The sequence below is a fragment of the Zootoca vivipara genome, chromosome 5, assembly GCF_965207765.1.
Source record: "Zootoca vivipara chromosome 5, rZooViv2.hap1.1, whole genome shotgun sequence".
In the NCBI taxonomy this organism is placed as follows: domain Eukaryota; kingdom Metazoa; phylum Chordata; class Lepidosauria; order Squamata; family Lacertidae; genus Zootoca; species Zootoca vivipara.
The window spans coordinates 462270-481344 of NC_142588.1; the positions used below are offsets into that span (position 1 = coordinate 462270).

At 46.0% G+C, this 19075-nt stretch overlaps 1 protein-coding gene across 4 annotated transcripts in view; it reads right to left on the minus strand.

The window, feature by feature from the left end:
* Positions 1-4625: 4625 nt before the first annotated feature.
* The window catches only part of EFCAB6 (EF-hand calcium binding domain 6), a 113134-nt gene continuing 98684 nt past the window's right edge, over positions 4626-19075 (minus strand). For 2 of the 4 annotated variants that reach the window (XM_060275194.2, XM_088669919.1), the window contains 5 exons: positions 14812-15024; positions 12708-12885; positions 10244-10428; positions 8917-9066; positions 4626-4861 (listed from right to left, as the gene is read on the minus strand). In XM_060275194.2, coding sequence (XP_060131177.2) covers positions 4739-4861; positions 8917-9066; positions 10244-10428; positions 12708-12885; positions 14812-15024 — 849 coding nt within the window. In that variant the 3' untranslated portion in view covers positions 4626-4738. The remainder of the gene's footprint in view (positions 4862-8916; positions 9067-10243; positions 10429-12707; positions 12886-14811; positions 15025-19075) is intronic. The other 2 variants (XM_088669917.1, XM_088669918.1) reach the window with 2 other exon arrangements.

Consider the following 19075-nt stretch of genomic DNA (forward strand, 5'->3'; position numbering starts at 1 on the left):
AGTGACATTCTCTCTCCCCCCTCTTGCCCCAAGGCTGGATAAAACAGTTTGGCAATTGTTATCCATGCCGTTTGTAGTGTGTGTGTGTGTGTATGTGTGTGTGTGTGAAAGCTGCATGATTTGATTTGTTTTTACAGCAAAAATATTGCTCTTTAATCCCTTTGGAGTTGTTGAGTCAAGTCCTCCTGCCAGTAGCACTAATGAAAAATACGCTGCCGTGATGTGCCAAGAAATTGTGAGATACCCGCCTCTCCTCCCCCAGAGCGCTGCTTCTTCTTACGCCACCCAATATCCTAAAGACAATTGGAAGAATGAAGCGAACGTTGCTATTTCGACAACTGTGCATGAATTACAGGAGCTGCAAGACATGGAATAATGCAATACAGGAGCGGGAGAGGTGCTTATCTTTCATCTGATCTAACTACCTATTGCATTCGGGAGAAAAAAATATAACTGCTGTGTTTTATCCCTACCGGTACTAGTTAATATGAAATTAAAGGTTTTCATTCTTTGCACAACAGGGTAGTAGTGGTTAAAAATGGATCAGCTCTTGATTGCAAAGATTGGTATATTAATTATTTTAACGTCATTGTGTAATCCCAAATCACAGAAGAAGCACACTGCACTTAAAGGGCAGGATTTTACCGAGACCAAAGAATATTAGAAATGCTATAAAAAGGAATAACTTGAGAGCTGTTTTCAAATGAGGATTAAACATAAAAGGTTACAAGGATTTTAAAAGCTTTTATTAATATTCAGAATTCTAATTACTCCCTCAATATTACTTAGTCAGATCTGTGGATTCTTGCATGCTTCCTTTCCATATTTTTTGTTAAAAAAAGAATTAAGCATTTCCCCAGAGCATTAATTCAGACCTGAACTGAATGCTTATAGCAAACTTTTACATTTGGCAGATCTGAACATTCACAGACCCTCCTGATTTTGAGAGGCTTGCAAATAAGTTTTCTAAATAATAATAATAATAATATTTACTAGTACTATTGTTAATTTATTCATGCTCAAGGTGGCTTACAGAGAAAAATAAGAACAGCTAAAACACAGAAGAATGCAGATCTTAATGTGTTGCTTTTCAGTCAGCTCTAATAGTTTCTCTGCACCTACATGGGCAAATAATTAGAAGCGCTGATTATTGTGAGTAAACTGAAGAAGAGGAGGAGGAGGAGGAGGAGGAGGAGTAGTATGGATTTGATATCCTGCTTTATCACTACCCGAAGGAGTCTCAAAGCGGCTAACAATCTCCTTTCCCTTCCTCTCCCACAACAGACACTCTTTGAGGTGGGTGGGGCTGGGAGACTTCAAAGAAGTGTGACTAGCCCAAGGTCACCCAGCAGCTGCATGTGGAGGAGCGGAGACGCGAACCCGGTTCCCCAGATTACCAGTCTACCGCTCTTACAGGATCAGGTTTAAGGTGCTGTTTTTGACCTTTAAAGCCCTATGCGACTTGGGACCTTCGTACCTACGGGACCGCCTCTCCTGGTATGCCCCGCGGAGGACCTTAAGGTCCACAAATAATAATATTCTGGAGATCCCGAGTCATAAGATGGCTAGATTGGCCTCTACTAGAGCCAGGGCCTTTTCAGTACTGGCCCCAACCTGGTGGAACGCTCTTTCCCAGGAGACCAGGGCCCTGCGGGATTTGTCATCTTTCCGCAGGGCCTGCAAGACAGAGCTGTTCCGCCTGGCCTTTGGGTTAGACTCAGCCTGACCCCTGTGTTTTCCTCCCTCATGGCTATTTGGATTTATGGCCTACTTGAAATGAGGCTGCACTTTAAATTTTAATACTGTATTTTAATCTGTATTTTAATTAATTGTTTTTATGTTTTATTGTGGTTTTGTTGGTGTTAGCCGCCCTGAGCCCGGTTTTTGACTGGGGAGGGCGGGGTATAAATAAAAATTTATTATTATTATTATTATTAGGGTTAGGGTTAGGGTTAGGGTTAGAAGCGGACCATTTGGATCCCTTCCAGTCAGGATTCAGGCCTCATCATGGGACTGAAACTGCCTTGGTCGCACTGGTCGATGATCTCCGGCGGGCTAGGGACAAAGGTAAGAGCTGTTTCCTTGTTCTGCTGGATCTCTCAGCGGCTTTTGACACCATCGACCATAACATCCTTCTGGACCGTCTAGAGGGCTTGGGAGCTGGGGGCACTGTCATGCAGTGGTTCCGCTCCTTCCTCCTGGGCCGTGTTCAGAAAGTGGTGGTGGGGGATGAGTGTTCAGACCCCTGGGCGCTCACTTGTGGGGTGCCTCAGGGTTCTGTCCTCTCCCCCATGCTTTTTAACATCTATATGCAGCCGCTGGGAGAGATCATCAGGGGGTTTGGGCTGGGTGTCCATCAGTATGCTGATGATACCCAGCTCTACCTCTCTTTTAAATCAGAACCAGTGAAGGCGGTGAAGGTCCTGTGTGAGTGCTTGGAGGCGGTTGGAGGATGGATGGCGGCTAACAGATTGAGATTGAATCCTGACAAGACAGAAGTACTGTTTGTGGGGGACAGGAGGCGGGCGGGTGTGGAGGACTCCCTGGTCCTGAATGGGGTAACTGTGCCCCTGAAAGACCAGGTGCGCAGCCTGGGAGTCATTTTAGACTCACAGCTGTCCATGGAGGCACAGGTCAACTCCGTGTCCAGGGCAGCTGTTTATCAGCTCCATCTGGTACGCAGGCTGAGTCCCTACCTGTCCACTGACTGTCTCTCCAGAGTGGTGCATGCTCTAGTTATCTCTCGCTTGGACTACTGCAATGCGCTCTACGTGGGGCTACCTTTGAAGGTGACCCGGAAACTACAACTAATCCAGAATGCGGCAGCTAGACTGGTGACTGGGAGCGGCCGCCGAGATCACATAACACCGGTCCTAAAAGACCTACATTGGCTCCCAGTACGTTTCCGAGCACAATTCAAAGTGTTGGTGTTGACCTTTAAAGCCCTAAATGGCCTCGGTCCGGTATACCTGAAGGAGCGTCTCCACCCCCATCGTTCTGCCCGGACACTGAGGTCCAGCTCCGAGGGCCTTCTGGCGGTTCCCTCACTACGAGAAGCCAAGTTACAGGGAACCAGGCAGAGGGCCTTCTCGGTAGTGGCACCCACCCTGTGGAATGCCCTCCCACTAGAGGTCAAAGAGAACAATTACCAGACCTTTAGAAGGTATCTCAAGGCAGCCCTGTTTAGGGAAGCTTTTAATGTTTGATGGATTTCTGTATTTTAGAATTTCTGTTTTTTTGGAAGCCGCCCAGAGTGGCTGGGGGAACCTGGCCAGATGGGCGGGGTATAAATAATAAATTATTATTATTATTATTATTATTATTATTATTATTATTATTAAACCACTGAAGCTCAACCCAGATAAGACCGAGGCACTGTTTGTGGGGGGTTCCCTAGACCAGAGGGGTGGGAGGTTGCCTGCTCTTGATGGGGTTGTGTTCCTTCTGTTATATTATGTTTTTATGTGTTAGAAGCCACCCAGAGTGGCTGGGGTGGGGTATGAATGAATGAATGAATAGATAAATAAACTGCAAATAATCAATCTTTCAATGAACTTATTTTCCTGTTCTCCTTTAATCAATTTTCTACTGTGTTAATTTTTGTTGTGTTCCATATTCTACCAAATTCAGCTATCAATGGAGTGATTATTTCCTTCCATTTTGCTGCTATGCACATTTTTACAGCTGTGAGCAAATTTACAACAACTTGATTGATGTCACTAGCCAAGTCCTTAAGATAACATAATAACACTATTCTGGGATTCTGTATTATTGAAACAGCTGGCCACTTCATTAATCGGATCAAACATATTGGTCCAAAAAGACTGCATTATTGGACAGATTAAAGAAAAGTGCAACATATATCTGCATCTCCAGCAAGAATCATTTGCTTAATTCCAAAACTGATAACTTAGAGGGGGGTAAATCCCAATAATATTGTACACAAAAAAAAAATCCAAATCAGCTGATTTTTAAGTTAACTAGCATGTATTCCTTCATGTTGAATCTCATCTGGATCTCGTGTCCCAAGTCTCTTCTTCATAAAATGCCCACCATTTAATTTGCTTCAAATCACCCCTGGCCACTTGGGTGAAAGTCTCAGTTTCTAGAAACAAGGCTTCTGATGAGAAGGCAGACTGAGCTTTAATAAGGGCATTTGGATGTTGCCTCTTTTCTAGGCCCCAGGTTCTTTAAGGACTTTACAAATTACGACTGGCACTTGTAATTGTGCCTAGAAATTTTCAGTGAGCACACCTAACTCTGCTGGATTTTCGCCACTGAATTCTGAGGCTTCCAATTTCAGAATGATGAAGAAAATTGCATTAGGTATAATCCATTTAGAAAATGGCAGCAAATAAAATTGAGAAGTGTGCCTTTTAAAATACAAATTAAAAGTTCATTTTCTTAATAATGCCCTTTAATTGAAAAAAAGAAAGTTATTGCTTTTTGAGATGCCAGTTAAGAACCTCAAAACCGTCACTTTAATTGTTTTCAGTTTTCCCTGCTAAATGGATTATGAGAAAATTAACAGCCCCAACTACTGAAGATTTACTTCACCAGACACCATCACCAGTTTGCATTGTGATGGAATTATAAGATTGCTGATACACTGTTAACCAAGGGGGTGAATTTATATAGTTTTATTAGATTAAAATGAGGACATATATTTCAGTAATCACATCTCTCCTGCCTAATGATTCTTCAGGACTGGAGAGCAGGCTTCCTTTTTCTTTTCTTTTCAATGCAGGAATGCTTTGAGGAATTCATTGTAGGAGATTTTGGAAGTTAATCCTTTGTCATAATATTCCAATATGTGAAAGAACTCCTCTTCAGACAAGTCGATGCCATACTTGCGGAGCACCTGCAGAACACAAGGAAAACTGACATTGCTTATTGTTAATTAGGAACAATCCGGGAAAGTTAGCAATAGGCAACCAACATAGAACTGGAGCAAAACTGCCTCGTATAGAATACCTGGACTTATTTTCTACCTAAGGTTCCCAGGGTTCTACCTAATTACCCCATCAAGGGTGTGGGGTAATTTGTGAATTAGGCCAAGTGCACTATGATAAGTTAGTTACAGGTAGATAACCGTGTTGGTCTGAGTCGAAGCAAAATAAAAAAAATTCCTTCAGTAGCACCTTAAAGACCAACTAAGTTTTTATTTTGGTATGAGCTTTCGTGTGCATGCACACTTCTTCAGATACACTTGAAACAGAAGAGTCAGACCCTTATGTATATTCAGAGGGTGGTGGGGGTGGGTGGGAATGGGTGATGGGCTGATAGGAGTGGTAAACCTACCAAGTTTAAAACCATGGAGCCACCTGGGATGAACAAAGACATAGGATTCTTATCTCATTATGCGTGATCAAGCTTTCTTTAACGCCTCAGCCCTTGCTTTTCCCCCGCAGGACCTATTGCAGTCATCAGCAGTTGTTATCAGCCGTCAACAGGTTTACCACTCCCATCAGCCCATCACCCATTCCCACCCACCCCCACCACCCTCTGAATATACATAAGGGTCTGACTCTTCTGTTTCAAGTGTATCTGAAGAAGTGTGCATGCACACGAAAGCTCATACCAAAATAAAAACTTGGTTGGTCTTTAAGGTGCTACTGAAGGAATTTTTTATGATAAGTTAGGTTTACACTGCAGACTAGTTCTGGTTTTGCTCCTCCTGGGAGTTACTGTCACGGTCCGGGTTACAGGCAGTCGGCGTCCCGGCTTGGTGCGTCGGGACTGAGGTAGTCCTGCAAGGCCCTACCAGTCATAGGGCCCGGCTCCTGCACACACTCCTGAGAGTTACAGTTCTGTGAGACAAGGGCTGGGGATGCGTAAGAGAATTTGCAGCACCTCTCGCCCAGCCAAAGTTCCCAACATTCTTTGGGGAAAGCCATGAAAGTTAAACTAATACAAAACAGATGCACATTTGTAGTGCATAGAGCCTACAAGAGCATACAGTCTACCCTACTGTTGACCCAACTACGTACAGTGGTACCTCGGTTTATGAACACAATTGGTTCCGGAAGTCTGTTCATAAACTGAATCGTTCATAAACTGAAGCGAACTTTCCCATTGAAAGTAATGGAAAGTGGATTAATCCGTTCCAGATGGGTCCGCGGAGTACTCAACCTGAAGCGTACTTAACCCGCAGCATGGGTGAAATTGGTTCCGGAAGTCTGTTCATAAACTGAAGCGTTCATAAACTGAAGCGAACTTTCCCATTGAAAGTAATGGAAAGTGAATTAATCCATTCCAGATGGGTCCGCAGCGTTTGTAAACCGAAAATTCGTAAACCGAGGTGTTCATAAACCAAGGTTCCACTGTATTCACAATTGCTATGGGAATCATGTCTGATTTTACTTCCATGCTTTCATGTGGGGAACACTGGTGTAACACGACTGAAATATGAGAAAATTCATTTCTAGAAGCAGATATGCTAACAAGCTAGTATTTTACCAGCGCAATGTGGAAAGCTGTATACTGCAAAGGTCACTGGGACTTGAGCCCAGAAATCCAGAAAAATCCAGATTCTGCTGGGTTCTTCTCCCATAACTTTCTAGGTCCTGTCCTGATTAGGACAATCAAGTGTACTACTTTTCAGAGGACATCCTTCCTCTATTTGAAGGGCTGTGACATCTGAGTCTGGTTTAAAGCCTTGGAATTGTCCCATCAACAATTTGCATGTCAACCACAAACTGAGCAGGCACACAGGTGAGTCGGCTGCAGTGTTGTTAAGATGTGTTGTATTTCTGTTTAAAGTATAGTAATTATTTATAATTTTGCTTCCATCCGTATGTTTACACATACCCATTTTATGCAAATATTTGCTGATGCTTTTGCCAACAAACAAGTAGCCACCAAAGCCCTGATTCCACCTTCAACCTGCCAGATCTCTCCAGGTTTTGCAACAGATTGCCAAAGTTTTCTGTTGCTCTACCTGCCTGGGCTCTACACTAATCCTAACCAAGAAGCCAGCATTTGTGAAATCAAAAGTTGAGAATCCTCCCAGAGAGTGGCTGAAACTTTCATTTTTAAGACAAAGGTGAAAAATCCAACAAAGGCTTAGATATCTAGCTGGCACTCATTGTAGCTTAAGGGGATTGGTTAAAACTTCTTGCTCCCCCACCACAATGTTCTGGGTGAATTCTATGGATGCTTTTTCTTTAGTGTTAGGAGAAGGAAATGTTCATTTTGTGGTGGCTTTTAGGAGATGCTTATTATTTACATATGATGTGTTAGAAGTGGGATCACCTTAGAAGATTGACTGGAAACTGGAGTTAAACAAAAACAAAGAGGTTAGTAAAACTACTCAGTGGTTAATGACAACATGTCTTGCTTCCATGTAACACCATTTAGAAATAAATTGCAAGCCCAGAAGCCTGATCCAGATTGGGACTCAGTTGTGGCGGCAAAGGGTTAAAACCCTCCTACCGCACACATGGAATTTATTAGAACCCTCCTACCGCACACATGGAATTTACTTTTAAAACACCATTCGTACAATTGCTAGCTGCATGGATGATGTCGTGTCTAGCTTGTCCTGCTCCATCTCAGAGCCCAATTTGCACATATATATTGTCATCACCAAGTGAAGAACTTTAGATTTGCCCAGGGTTTTAAATATCTGATGAGACTGATTTAAGCTACTATTTTATCTGCTTGCCCTGTTGCTGCTTTCATTGTCTCTCTTGCCTGTTGTAAACCTTCTTGGATTCATACTGAAAGGCAGTATGTAAATCTATAAAATCAAATTAAAAACTATTTTCTTTTAACTACTAATCTTTTATTTTGATGCTGGTTTTTTGAGCTCCCCTGAGGTCCTGTTTGGATTATGAGGTGGAGCAGGCGTTGAAAAATAAAGAGGCAAAGAAACCTTATATGTTTATCTCTACTACCTCGTCCTGTTGATATGCAAACACAAATTATGCTCAGAGAGCCTGTGAAGGTGTTCTGCAGTGTGCTGCCTCCTCAGGGAGACCCACCTCCACAATTATTAAAACTATACAATGCAAGATATAGGACTCCTCATGGCTTACCCCCTTTCCATTTTCCTTGAGGAATCTCTGTTCCACTCTCACATGGGTGAGAAAGAATAATGTAATTCAATATAATTCTTACACCCACCTGCCTTAGCAAAAAACACACAAATAATGTCAAAAATAAACAAAAAACTGAACAGCTATACAGGGGGGCCAAAGGTGAAGCCATATGGATAGTTGTGTGGAAAAGGGAATTTAGAAGGTATAGTTTGTCATGCAAAGCTGAGAAAAGCACTATTTGCTTCAATTCTCTCTGCGGCACAATTTGAATGCTTGCAAGTTACATGAGCTGGTACCTTCCTTTGCCTTCTGGCTAAAGAGACTCTTCATTTGCTTGGGGTTGTGTGAATATGGGTCTACATATATGTGTTCCCGGCTAGCAGAGGATGGTTCCGATCCACCAACCTCTGGGTTATGGGCTTCTGCTGTATGTTTAACCGAAATACAGTAACATTTGAAATCAAGACCATGCATCAAACGAGTAAGCTGATCAGCAAGAATCTAAATGTGAAGCCAGCCACCTCATTTATGGAGTCAAGGTATTTTCATTGCCTCCTTAAAAAAGAAGAGGTGGCCATAACTGAAAAGGCCCTGCTTTTTCTAGCCGGCTTCTGGACTTCAGCAGCCCAAAGGAAGGCTCCATTTGATCACCAAAGTGTGTGGCTCTAAATCCTCACTCCGCCATGAAGCTCACTGGGTGACCTTGGGCCAGGCTCTTGCTCACAGCCTAACCCCAGGGCGGATAATGTGAAGGAGGAACCTCTATGCCCACCACCTTGAGCTTCTTCGTGAAAGGTGGGATATCGGTTCCCTTGCTGCAAGCTGCTTAAGGCTAGTCAGTGAATGTAATTCACATTGTTCTGTCAACAGTCACCTGTCTGAAATCCTGAACACTGAGCTGTCCAGTCCCACTTTCATCATAATACTTGAAGGTTCGCCTCATCGGCCTCCAGCAGTGCAGGATCTGGGGCTGAATCCTCATCATGGCATTGAAAAAGGTCGGCGTTTGTGGCCCACGGGGATTCTGAGAAAGAGGTGGGAAAGATCATTGCTCTTGAAGACCTGTTCAGGCATTGTGTGTGTGTGAAGAAAAGGTTAGTGAGACCAGTGCAAGCCCCACACCTGAGTGCTCTGCTCTGTGAACATCTACTACTACTACTACAGTACTACTCATTTTATTATTTATACCCCGCCCATCTGGCTGGGTTTCCCCAGCCACTCTGTGCAACACTTCACAAATAGACTTTCCTAGCGTAGACATCTGCACCGACACATGCATGTCCATGGGCTGAACCCCTGAACAAGAGTGTGAGAGTCTTAGAGGTTGCCATTTGCATTTGGGAAGCCTTAAACAGAAATCCAGGTATACTCAGGTCAAGCAAATGGGAATATTTCTTTTGACAACCGGCAAGGAGAAGCGGGAAGAGCAGAGCCACAGGGCAGCGGCAGAGCTAGCCACTTGGGCACCCGGAGCGGCACACATGCCATGCGCCCGGAGGCAGGGCCATCCGCCCGGGGGGTGCGATCCGGCGTGGTGGCAATCCACCCAGGTTGTTGTTGTTTTTTGTCACCCTCCCTCAGGGATGACACCTGGGGCAGACCTCCCCCATCACCCCCCTTTCCTATGCCAGGAAATTGGCAGTGGGGCCCCTTACCTAGGAGTGGGCTTCACCAGCTGCCCAGCAATGCCAATACCTGATGTCAGCCCAGCTCCCAGAGGAGGAAGAGTGACGGAAACTTAATAAATGGAAGACGCAGAGAAGATAGCATGGGGGTACGGGCTGGAGAAAAGGGTTTCAAGGTTGTGCAAAGAAAGTATTTTGAGAACCGGTAAACAGATTGTGGCATACTAGAGCAACAGATATGGGCAGAATACTATCGTTATAATTCCTGGTTTTGCTTCAATACTGTATGTGTGTTTTATTTAATTGTGGGGGAACTTGCATTTTAAACCTCCCCAGCAAAAATACCACATTTCCTCATGTCTATTATGGCCTGAGTACTTTAAAAAATAACCCCAAACCATAAAGGCAGGGAATAGGAATGAAGTGCAGCAAATGTCCTGTTATTGCACAACATGCAATAACACAACATGCAATAACAGGGTTAGAATTGCCCTGGACTTGTCTCCCTCCAGAAACAGTGTCAGGCGCCATCTCCTTGGGCATCCGAATCTCCTCAGGTAGCCAGAGAACTTTTACCTGTACTCGTGGATTTTGGATTACAATCCTTTGCAGAGGAGTCACATCTTGGAATTTAAACAGCAGCACACAACTTTGAAGGAAGTCACAGTAGGCAAATTTGCCAACACTATTGAAATCATATTTTGTTACGAGTTGTTTACTTTCTTCTTTGGTTAAATTCAAATTAAATTTTTCCAGTATAGCTGAAATAAACATAGGTGTACAGAGTAAACAACATGATAAACAACCATGTTTTACACATGCACATCAAAGTGACAATTAATTTCGAGTAACGCAGCAAGCCAAATCTGATGAATAACATAGGCTCGCATTGTTGAGGTTCAGTACTTCATTAGAGGGACGTGGGTGGCGCTGTGGGTTAAACCACTGAGCCTAGGGCATGCCGATCAGAAGGTCGGCGGTTCGAATCCCCGCGACGGGGTGAGCTCTCATTGCTCGGTCCCAGCTCCTGCCAACCTAGCAGTTCGAAGCACATCAAAGTGCAAGTAGATAAATAGGAAGGTAAACGGCATTTCCGTGCGCTGCTCTGGTTCACCAGAAGCAGCTTAGTCATGCTGGCCACATGACCCAGAAGCTGTCTGCGGACAAATGCCAGCTCTCTTGGCCAGTAAAGCGAGATGAGCGCTGCAACCCCAGAGTCGTCCGTGACGACAGTCAGGGGTCCCTTTACCTTTTTTACTTCATTAAAGGTAAAGGGGTAAAGGGCTCCCTGACCATCAGGTCCAGTTGTGTCCGACTCTGGGGTTGCGGTGCTCATCTCGCTCTATAGGCTGAGGGAGCCGGCGTTTGTCCGCAGACAGCTTCCGGGTCATGTGGCCAGCATGACAAAGCTGCTTCTGGCGAACCAGAGCAGCGCATGGAAACGCCGTTTACCTTCCCGCCGGAGTGGTACCTATTTATCTACTTGCACTTTGACATGCTTTCGAACTGCTAGGTTGGCAGGAGCTGGGACCAAGCAACGGGAGCTCACCCCGTCACAGGGATTCGAACCGCCGACCTTCTGATCAGCAAGCCCTAGGCTCAGTGGTTTAACCACAGCGCCACCTGGGTCCCTTTTTACTTCATTAGAACATTCTAAATATTAGAGCATTCATAAACCTTAGGGCTGCACATGCTTCCTCTCACTGGAGAAAGGACAGCTGAACATTTCAACAGACTCCACTGAGCCCCCAGCCCCTCAGTCTCCTGCAGCAGTCACGTGATAGAGAAATGTGAACCGGGGCTTGAGCTACTGTTTTCTCACCCTGTGATACACAGTAATAGATTTGGCTTCAGAGATGTGCTGCGGAAGGTCAAACCAGAGGGGATGGTGGAAGCCAGATGTGTCGAATCTTAAGTCTGTCCTGTTCACAGACAAAGCGACCTGGAAAGGCCTGCATGGCTACGGAGAGCTCAGCTCCTCTGACTTACCTCCCCATCCTCAATCCCTTCCACTCTTTTCTCCCAACTTTTACAATCCGGGGGCTGCACTGGGTGGCGAAAGTGGAGAACTTTGCGTTACCAAGCGTACATTATTGTTGGAATGGCTCCTTCAACTGAACACACTTTTCTAAAGTCAGGCCCCCTGCTTGCTTCTTACATGAAAGGGACAGAACCGTGATTAAAAAAAAAACATATTGGCTGCCATCGTATCCTTGTCACATCCATCAATATGGTATACTGTATGGCAAAGAACCTTTATGACTTTTTTAGTCCACTAAGTGCCTGCTGACTAAAGTAGGTTGGGAGGGGTGGTGGTTTGTTTTCTTTTGCTGCTGTTATCTAAAATATAAATGAATTGTGTATGTATTTAACAACATCAGCTAGGATTCTCCACACACACAAAAAAATGGAAGGAAGAAGTTTCCACCAAAGATGAATGGATAAGTAAGGTGATGGACTATGCGGAATTGGCAAAGTTAACAGCCAAAACAAGAGAATCTAACGGTGATTCTCTTTGTGGAAGAATGGAAGCCCTTTTAGAACTATATTATATTATAGTTTGATGAACTCGCAAACAGGATTTGAAATATGAGCAACAGAAGGAATTAGAGGATACAGTATTGATGTGCTGGTATAAGAAACAGAAGGCATTGGACAGAGGGGGTGGGGTGGGAAATTAAAACACCATGGAAAATGGGGCGAGAAGTTGGGAAAAGACAAATTTATTATGTAAAATATAAATGAAACAAATAAGCACAAACATCAGATTAGATTAGTATGCCCCAGTAAAGCTTCTCTTTTACGGACTGCCTTGCCAAATTGCCATTTCTAGAAATCACTGTGCTAAAGGACCGACATCTAAAAGCAGTGAAATGAATGGTCCAGCTTCACAATTTGAAATTTCATTCACACAACTTGTATTTGAAGGACATGCCAGAATCCCCTTCTGGTCTGATGCATGGCAGTATGACAGCTGTTTCCTCCTTCCACTTCTTTACCTAGGCAAGATCAATAATGAAGATTTAAGAAAACAACTAACCTAAAAAATCTTGTACTGCAACTTCTCCCACGTGGTCCACATCCTTCTCTCTACATTCCTTCAGTATTTGTCTCCAGCAGTGCTGAACACCTTTTCGGATTTTACCTTCAATCGGTTTACAGTTCAGAATAGGTGTTGTGTGAACTGCTGCAGTAGAAGGCCTGCTGCCTGCTGGGGCCTAAAATTAAGAGGAAGATTTTGACCAACTTGCAATTGAAGACACAAAAAAAGGAGCGCCAAGTGAATAGATTTCTAAATCTGTAGACATTTGATGATGGATTCTTATTTGAATCTTCACTTCATTTTGAAAATCGAAATACTGAACACCCTTTACGCGAGGTTCAGAATTCTAAAGGGCCTGATCCACCAGGGAATCTCTTCTGAGCAATGCTGTCTCCTCATCCTCTTCTCCCTGGCTTCTTGCATTCTGCATGGCTTTTTTTCAGTTCCGGCCCCTCTCAGGTGTGTGCCATTGCCATTCTGAGAGAACGAGGGAGGTATTCATGGTGAGTTCTGGCACCTCTTTTTCTAGAAAAATAGCACTGGCGGCAAGACTTGGGAAATGCAGTTTCTCCAGCACTGCAGTAGAGAGACTGACCTCCCTTCTTCCCCTCCCACCACCACTGAAGCAGCAAGCAGAAGAGTTTGGATTTGATATCCCGCTTTATCACTACCCGAAGGAGTCTCAAAGCGGCTAACATTCTCCTTTCCCTTCCTCTCCCACAACAGACACTCTTTGAGGTGGGTGGGGCTGAGAGACTTCAGAGAAGTGTGACTAGCCCAAGGTCACCCAGCAGCTGCATGTGGAGGAGCGGAGAAGCGAACCCGGTTCCCCGGATTACGAGTCTACCGCTCTTAACCACTACACCACACTGGCTCTCTGCCATCCCAAGCAAGTGGAGAAGAAAGGATTGGGGCAAAGTCATGTGGATAAAAGGGAGGCAGGATTCATTTTCTCTGGCTTAGATTGAAGGCCAACCTCCAGAAGAACCTCCAGCCTCATAGGATGGCAGAGATTATGAGCCAACGAGACCTGAATTTCCAAGCCATGAAATATGAAATCGACAGCATCACTTGTTATAAGTGGGAGCTGAAATGTATGAGTACACCCCTACACCCCCTACCTGTACCAGGCCTGAAAATTATCCTTTCCTAAGAGATCGTGGAGTGCTACCTGCTAGTCAGCGCAGTCTTCATGGTGGAGCCAATTGACGTATTCACCTGATAATCATCACAGGTAGAGAAACCTAGTGTAGAAAAATGTGTGTGTGTGTGCGCGCCAACCCTTGGACAAATTTAATAATGGCTGTTTTTCCTTTGTCCTTAAAGAGGCAGGAAGTCGATGTGGTGTCCTTCAGATGTAGCTGAACAAGTCCCATCACCCCTGACCATTGGCTGGGGCTGGGAGTTGGGAGTTCAATTGCACCTAGACAGCATCTTCTGTGGTTCTTTTCCATGGGTGCTTACTCTTATGACCTCTCACTTACCAAGGCAGTAGATCAAGACAAAGAATGCAGTTAAAAAAAATAAAATGAAGCAGGTTTTCCATTATTAACTACCACCAGCTATCTGAAGGTGTTTTCCAAGCTATCTCCTGTCAGTTGTTTCAACGGTTTTCTGGTCCATACATTTCCATAAATACCTGGACCCTTTTACACCAATGCATCTTGATAGCCATTTTTAGCCCACACCCAGGTAAATGCTGTTCTGAGTTGGGAAAATCAGAGGGAGGACGGACCACACCACCCAAGCTCATCCCCGCCCCCCGCCAGTCCTAGACAGACAACAAAAACAGGCTCATCAAACTGCGGTGGGCTTTGTGAGTCAAAAGATGCGCAAACCCAAGAAAGTGTCTTGGACTTGGAATGTGAAGACCTGGGCTCCAATTCTTCTTCAGCCACAAAATTCCCTGGATGGCCTTGGGCTAGTAGTCACTGCCTTTGACTTTAACCTACCTTGCATGTTGCTGTGAAAACCTAATAGACCTGGTGCGCGGGCCCTGTCCCAACCGAACACCTTGAAGGATAAGTCAGGTAGAAATGGTAGGAAAAAAAGAGCCAGGGTTGTACTTTCTGTGTTCTGGCTTTGGCCACGAAACACTTACTTTCTTTGGAGATGAGGGAGAATATGCTGTTTGAGGCCGTGACGGTAACTGCGATGCGGGCTCAGCTGCTGTGGCAGGCTTGCTGGGGTTCTCTGGCTGGTTTGCGGTGGGTGTATCTGGCATTTCTGCTTCCGCAAGGAACTTTCTCAAGAATGCAGGGTATTTCAATCTTCCATTCACGTTGAGCGGCACTGTGTTCCAGAGGTTTTCAAACTATTGAAGCAGAGAACCATGTTTCAGCAAGTGCAAGGCCAAGCAAAGGCAGTGCATAATTTCAACCCAGGGCTCATGCATCCCTGGAAATGTCACTTTATTCTGCATGCCTGTGTCAGGGCCAGGCCATGACTAAGAGGCACCCAGCACCACCTGACCAGGGCCGGAGCGTCCATAAAGGCGAGCTAGGCAACCGCCTAGAGCGCCGTCATGGAGGGGGCACTGCCAGCCTGCCCCCTGCCCGCCGTCCACTCACCGCTCGCAGCTTTCCCTCCTGCTGCTGCTGGCTGCTGAGGCGCTCCCCTGCAATGCCCTGCAGGGGGCGCAGGGCTGCGCCGCATGACAGGGAGGCAGGGGAACCTGAGCGCGCGCCCAGCGCAGCAGTGACGGCGCCGTCCGAGCACCATGAGGCCAGCGGGGGCGAGTGGGCTTCCGTGCTCTCCAGCCAGCCCTCCCACCTATGGAGAGGACGCCGAGAGCCCCCCAGCGGTGGCTGCAGCGAGTGAGCGGTGGCGGTAGCGGCGGCAAGCATCCGCAGCTGAAGCCTTCAGCCAGCCAGCCGCTGAGGAGCTCAACGCGTCCCCTCCACAGGCGGGAGGGCACCGAGCTCCCCCCTTGGCCCGCGCTCCTCCCGCCAATGGAGGTGCGCCATGATGCATGCGCCCGGGGGGTGCCAGAAGCTATTTTTGCCTAGGGCGCAAAAAGCCCTAGCCCTGCACCTGACCACCACCACCACCTGGTGCCCTTGCACACATTTGCCTGGCACCTGTGGGAAATGCAGCAATTAGTGTCATTTAGTAAAACCTTTTGAACTTCTTAAAGGTCCTGGTGCTGAAAGGAGAAGCTATGCTAGGTGCTGGCACTGGGCCCAGGTTGTACCATTGACTATAGCAAGGGCTGTGTGTAATCTGTGCTGGAAATGGTCATTTACCTGATACTCTGAGTGCAGGATCGTGTGCAGGTGGAGACCCTTCAGAACAAGTGTTAGAGTCATCCATAGGTCCCCCATGTTGAGCTGTCTCTGTCCTAATTAATTTTTCTAATTTAATTTAATAATGATAATAATTTATTATTTATTATTTTTACCCCGCCCATCTGGCTGGGTTTCCCCAGCCACTCTGGGCGGCTTCCAACAGAAAAATAAAACAATCGATTAAACATTAAAAGCCTTCCTAAACAGGGCTGCCTTCAGATGTCCTCTAAAAGTCTGGTAGTTATTTTCCTTTTGACATCTGGTGGGAGGGCGTTCCACAGGGCGGGTGCCACTACCGAGAAGGCCCTCTGCCTGGTTCCCTGTAACTTGGCTTCTCGCAGCGAGGGAACCGCCAGAAGGCCCTCGGCGCTGGACCTCAGTATCCGGGCAGAGCGATGGAGGTGGAGACGCTCCTTCAGGTATACTGGACCGAGGCCGTTTAGGGCTTTAAAGGTCAGCACCAACACTTTGAATTGTGCTCAGAAACGTACTGGGAGCCAATGCAGGTCTTTCAAGACCGGTGTTATGTGGTCTCGGCGGCTGTGTGCAAGTGAGCATGCCACTGTCCCAGCAATAGACAGGGTTGGGTCCAACAACTGGCCCAAGGGGGCAGGTTACCCCTTTTTTATGTCTCTGGGATTCTGCCACCTGAACATGTTTAATACTGAGTCAATGCAAGTTGCTTGTCATAACAGGAATGCATGCATTGAAATAAAGTGCCAGTATCAATGTATCTTATTCCGAAGAAATGTAGAATCAGTAGAAAGGTAGATCGTTTGTTTAGATTTCAGACGTACAAACTATAAAGTTCTGTTTTTCCTTTTTTTTTAAAAAAAAGAAACCCTCCCTGACAAACAGTAATATCAGACCTTGAAGAAACCTCATCACCTCTATGCCTTTGGTATGCATGTGGCAAGTTGCGGTTAAACTTCAAAGGCCAGACCTACATTTTGAATTTCTTTTCAACTTTCCCCCACTGGCCAACTTTCTCCGTTATTATAAATTATAGAAAACAAAACACACTTCACACTACTAGCAACATGTTTTACAAGCATCAATTAAATATTATAAGTGCTTTGTGCTCAGTTAGCAGAGACTATTTTAACATCCAGTTGAAGGCCGTCAGCTTGGGATATCTGTATAATATCAACAGCTTAGTAGGGAAGGAAAACTATCCATGATCCAGCTGAAATGAAGCTGAGCCACATGGAAACTTTACTGCATTTAACATTTCATTGCTTCCTTGATGTCAAATAAGGCCCATATATAATGATTGCTTTTCCAAGGCGGGTCTCAGACAGGCAGATTGGGTCCTCCCTCGCGTGTTGCAGTGAGACCTGGAGACCGACCACCTGTGTTGTGGGTGGGTAAGATTGCTCATCCACAACACCCGATTGGTAAGTCCCTCAATGCTGGGTTCAATCTAGCCAATGGGGTGCTGTCCAAACGGACCGAGGGACCTATATATGCCCATGCACGTGACCCAGAGCTTCCTCTTTCAGTGCATGCATTCGGAACACCCGCCCACCTCTCCCTACTTTTAGGGCTTTGTTGTGCTTGACGTTGCTATGCCGTCGTCTGTCGTTGGGACAGGGGCAGAGCAGGAATTTTCCCCACTTGGCCGATTGGCTGGTGCCATTTGGGTTTCGCCTGCCACGTAGCAAATCGTCACAACTTGTATGGTTGCGGATAGGCACTGGTCCAGGTGATAGGGATGGGAGAACGGAATAGTATTCCGTTAAAGGAATCCAGGGACTCAAATGGTTTGGTCAACCCCTGTGAGGGGGTTATGCCCATGCTTGAATCCAGGGGGACATATCTGGGTGGTGGACATAGCCTGTTCCTGGCTTTCTGCCTATCCAGGTGTTCACCCTAGGCTGACCTATGCTGGTGCCCTGGGTCAGTGCTACCTGCAACGGTGCAGGGATCTAGTCAAACCAGAGCCTATGCAACCACTCACTTTCTGTAATCAATCAAGTTGTGGCCTAAATTCTGCCAAAAAAACAAAGCAAAATTTGTGTCAAGTGTGAATTTATTTAGGGGGGAGGTCTCTGGGTCTGAACACACAACTATTCAGAAGGGCATATCTAAGGACCATCTGCAACATGGGAGCTGTTCTCATGCGCTCAGAGACCACGCTTCTCTGGAGACAACTGCAAACAGTCTGAGTTTCTGAACTCTGCTCTAGGGTTCTCTAGCACACCATCTGAGAACTACTTATGTGCCACAAGGAGCAAAGGATTAAATAAGACCCCTTTCCTCCTCCCCACAGAAGAGGATGCCCATTGCACCTCTATATGACTTAGTGCTCTGGCTTTACCTCCTTCCAATCAGCCCCTGTGCTATATCTCTGCGTCAGGCATCGTGATTTCACTCCCCCCCCCCCATTCCTGAGGCAGAGACACGACATCATGAGCTTTACACAGAGGAGGCGCCATCTTGTGCCTCAGCAATAATTCCAAGACAAGGCCGCAACACTCACTAGCATGGAGACACGTCCAGGATACAAGGGCGAAGTTTGCTTCCCATTCAAATTAAAGCTGGGTAGGGAGACATGCTTCTGCTCCATCAAAAGTTTGAGGAACAGTCATTGAACATGTGAGAGGATAATGGCACATAGACACATTATCTCCCACTTGTTCCAGCTGCGTAAGCTGCTTTCTGGGGGACAATGTTAAGTCCTATTTCAGTGATGGCGAACCTATGACACGCGTGTCAGACGTGACACGCAGAGCCCTCACTGCTGGCACACGCCCCATCGGCCCATTCACGCTGCTGTTGTTGTCCCCCCCCCTTTGTTCTCCCGCTCCTCCTACAGCTTGTCTCCGCTAGAGCTTGTCTCCGCTAGAGCTTGCCTCCGCTGTTAAAACCCGGATCCTTTTTGTTGTTGTTGTTGCTGGTAGCCAGAGATTGGTGTTTTAAACCCTTTCTGTGCTGTTTTCCCCCCTGGCGCATTGGCAGACTATGATTGGGTGTAGCAGCACTCGTTTTTTAACCTGTTCTGTGCTGGGGTCTTTTGTCGCTTTGGCAGACTATGTCGGTGCTGCGTGTTAGTTCCAGTGAATGTATTATTCGTCA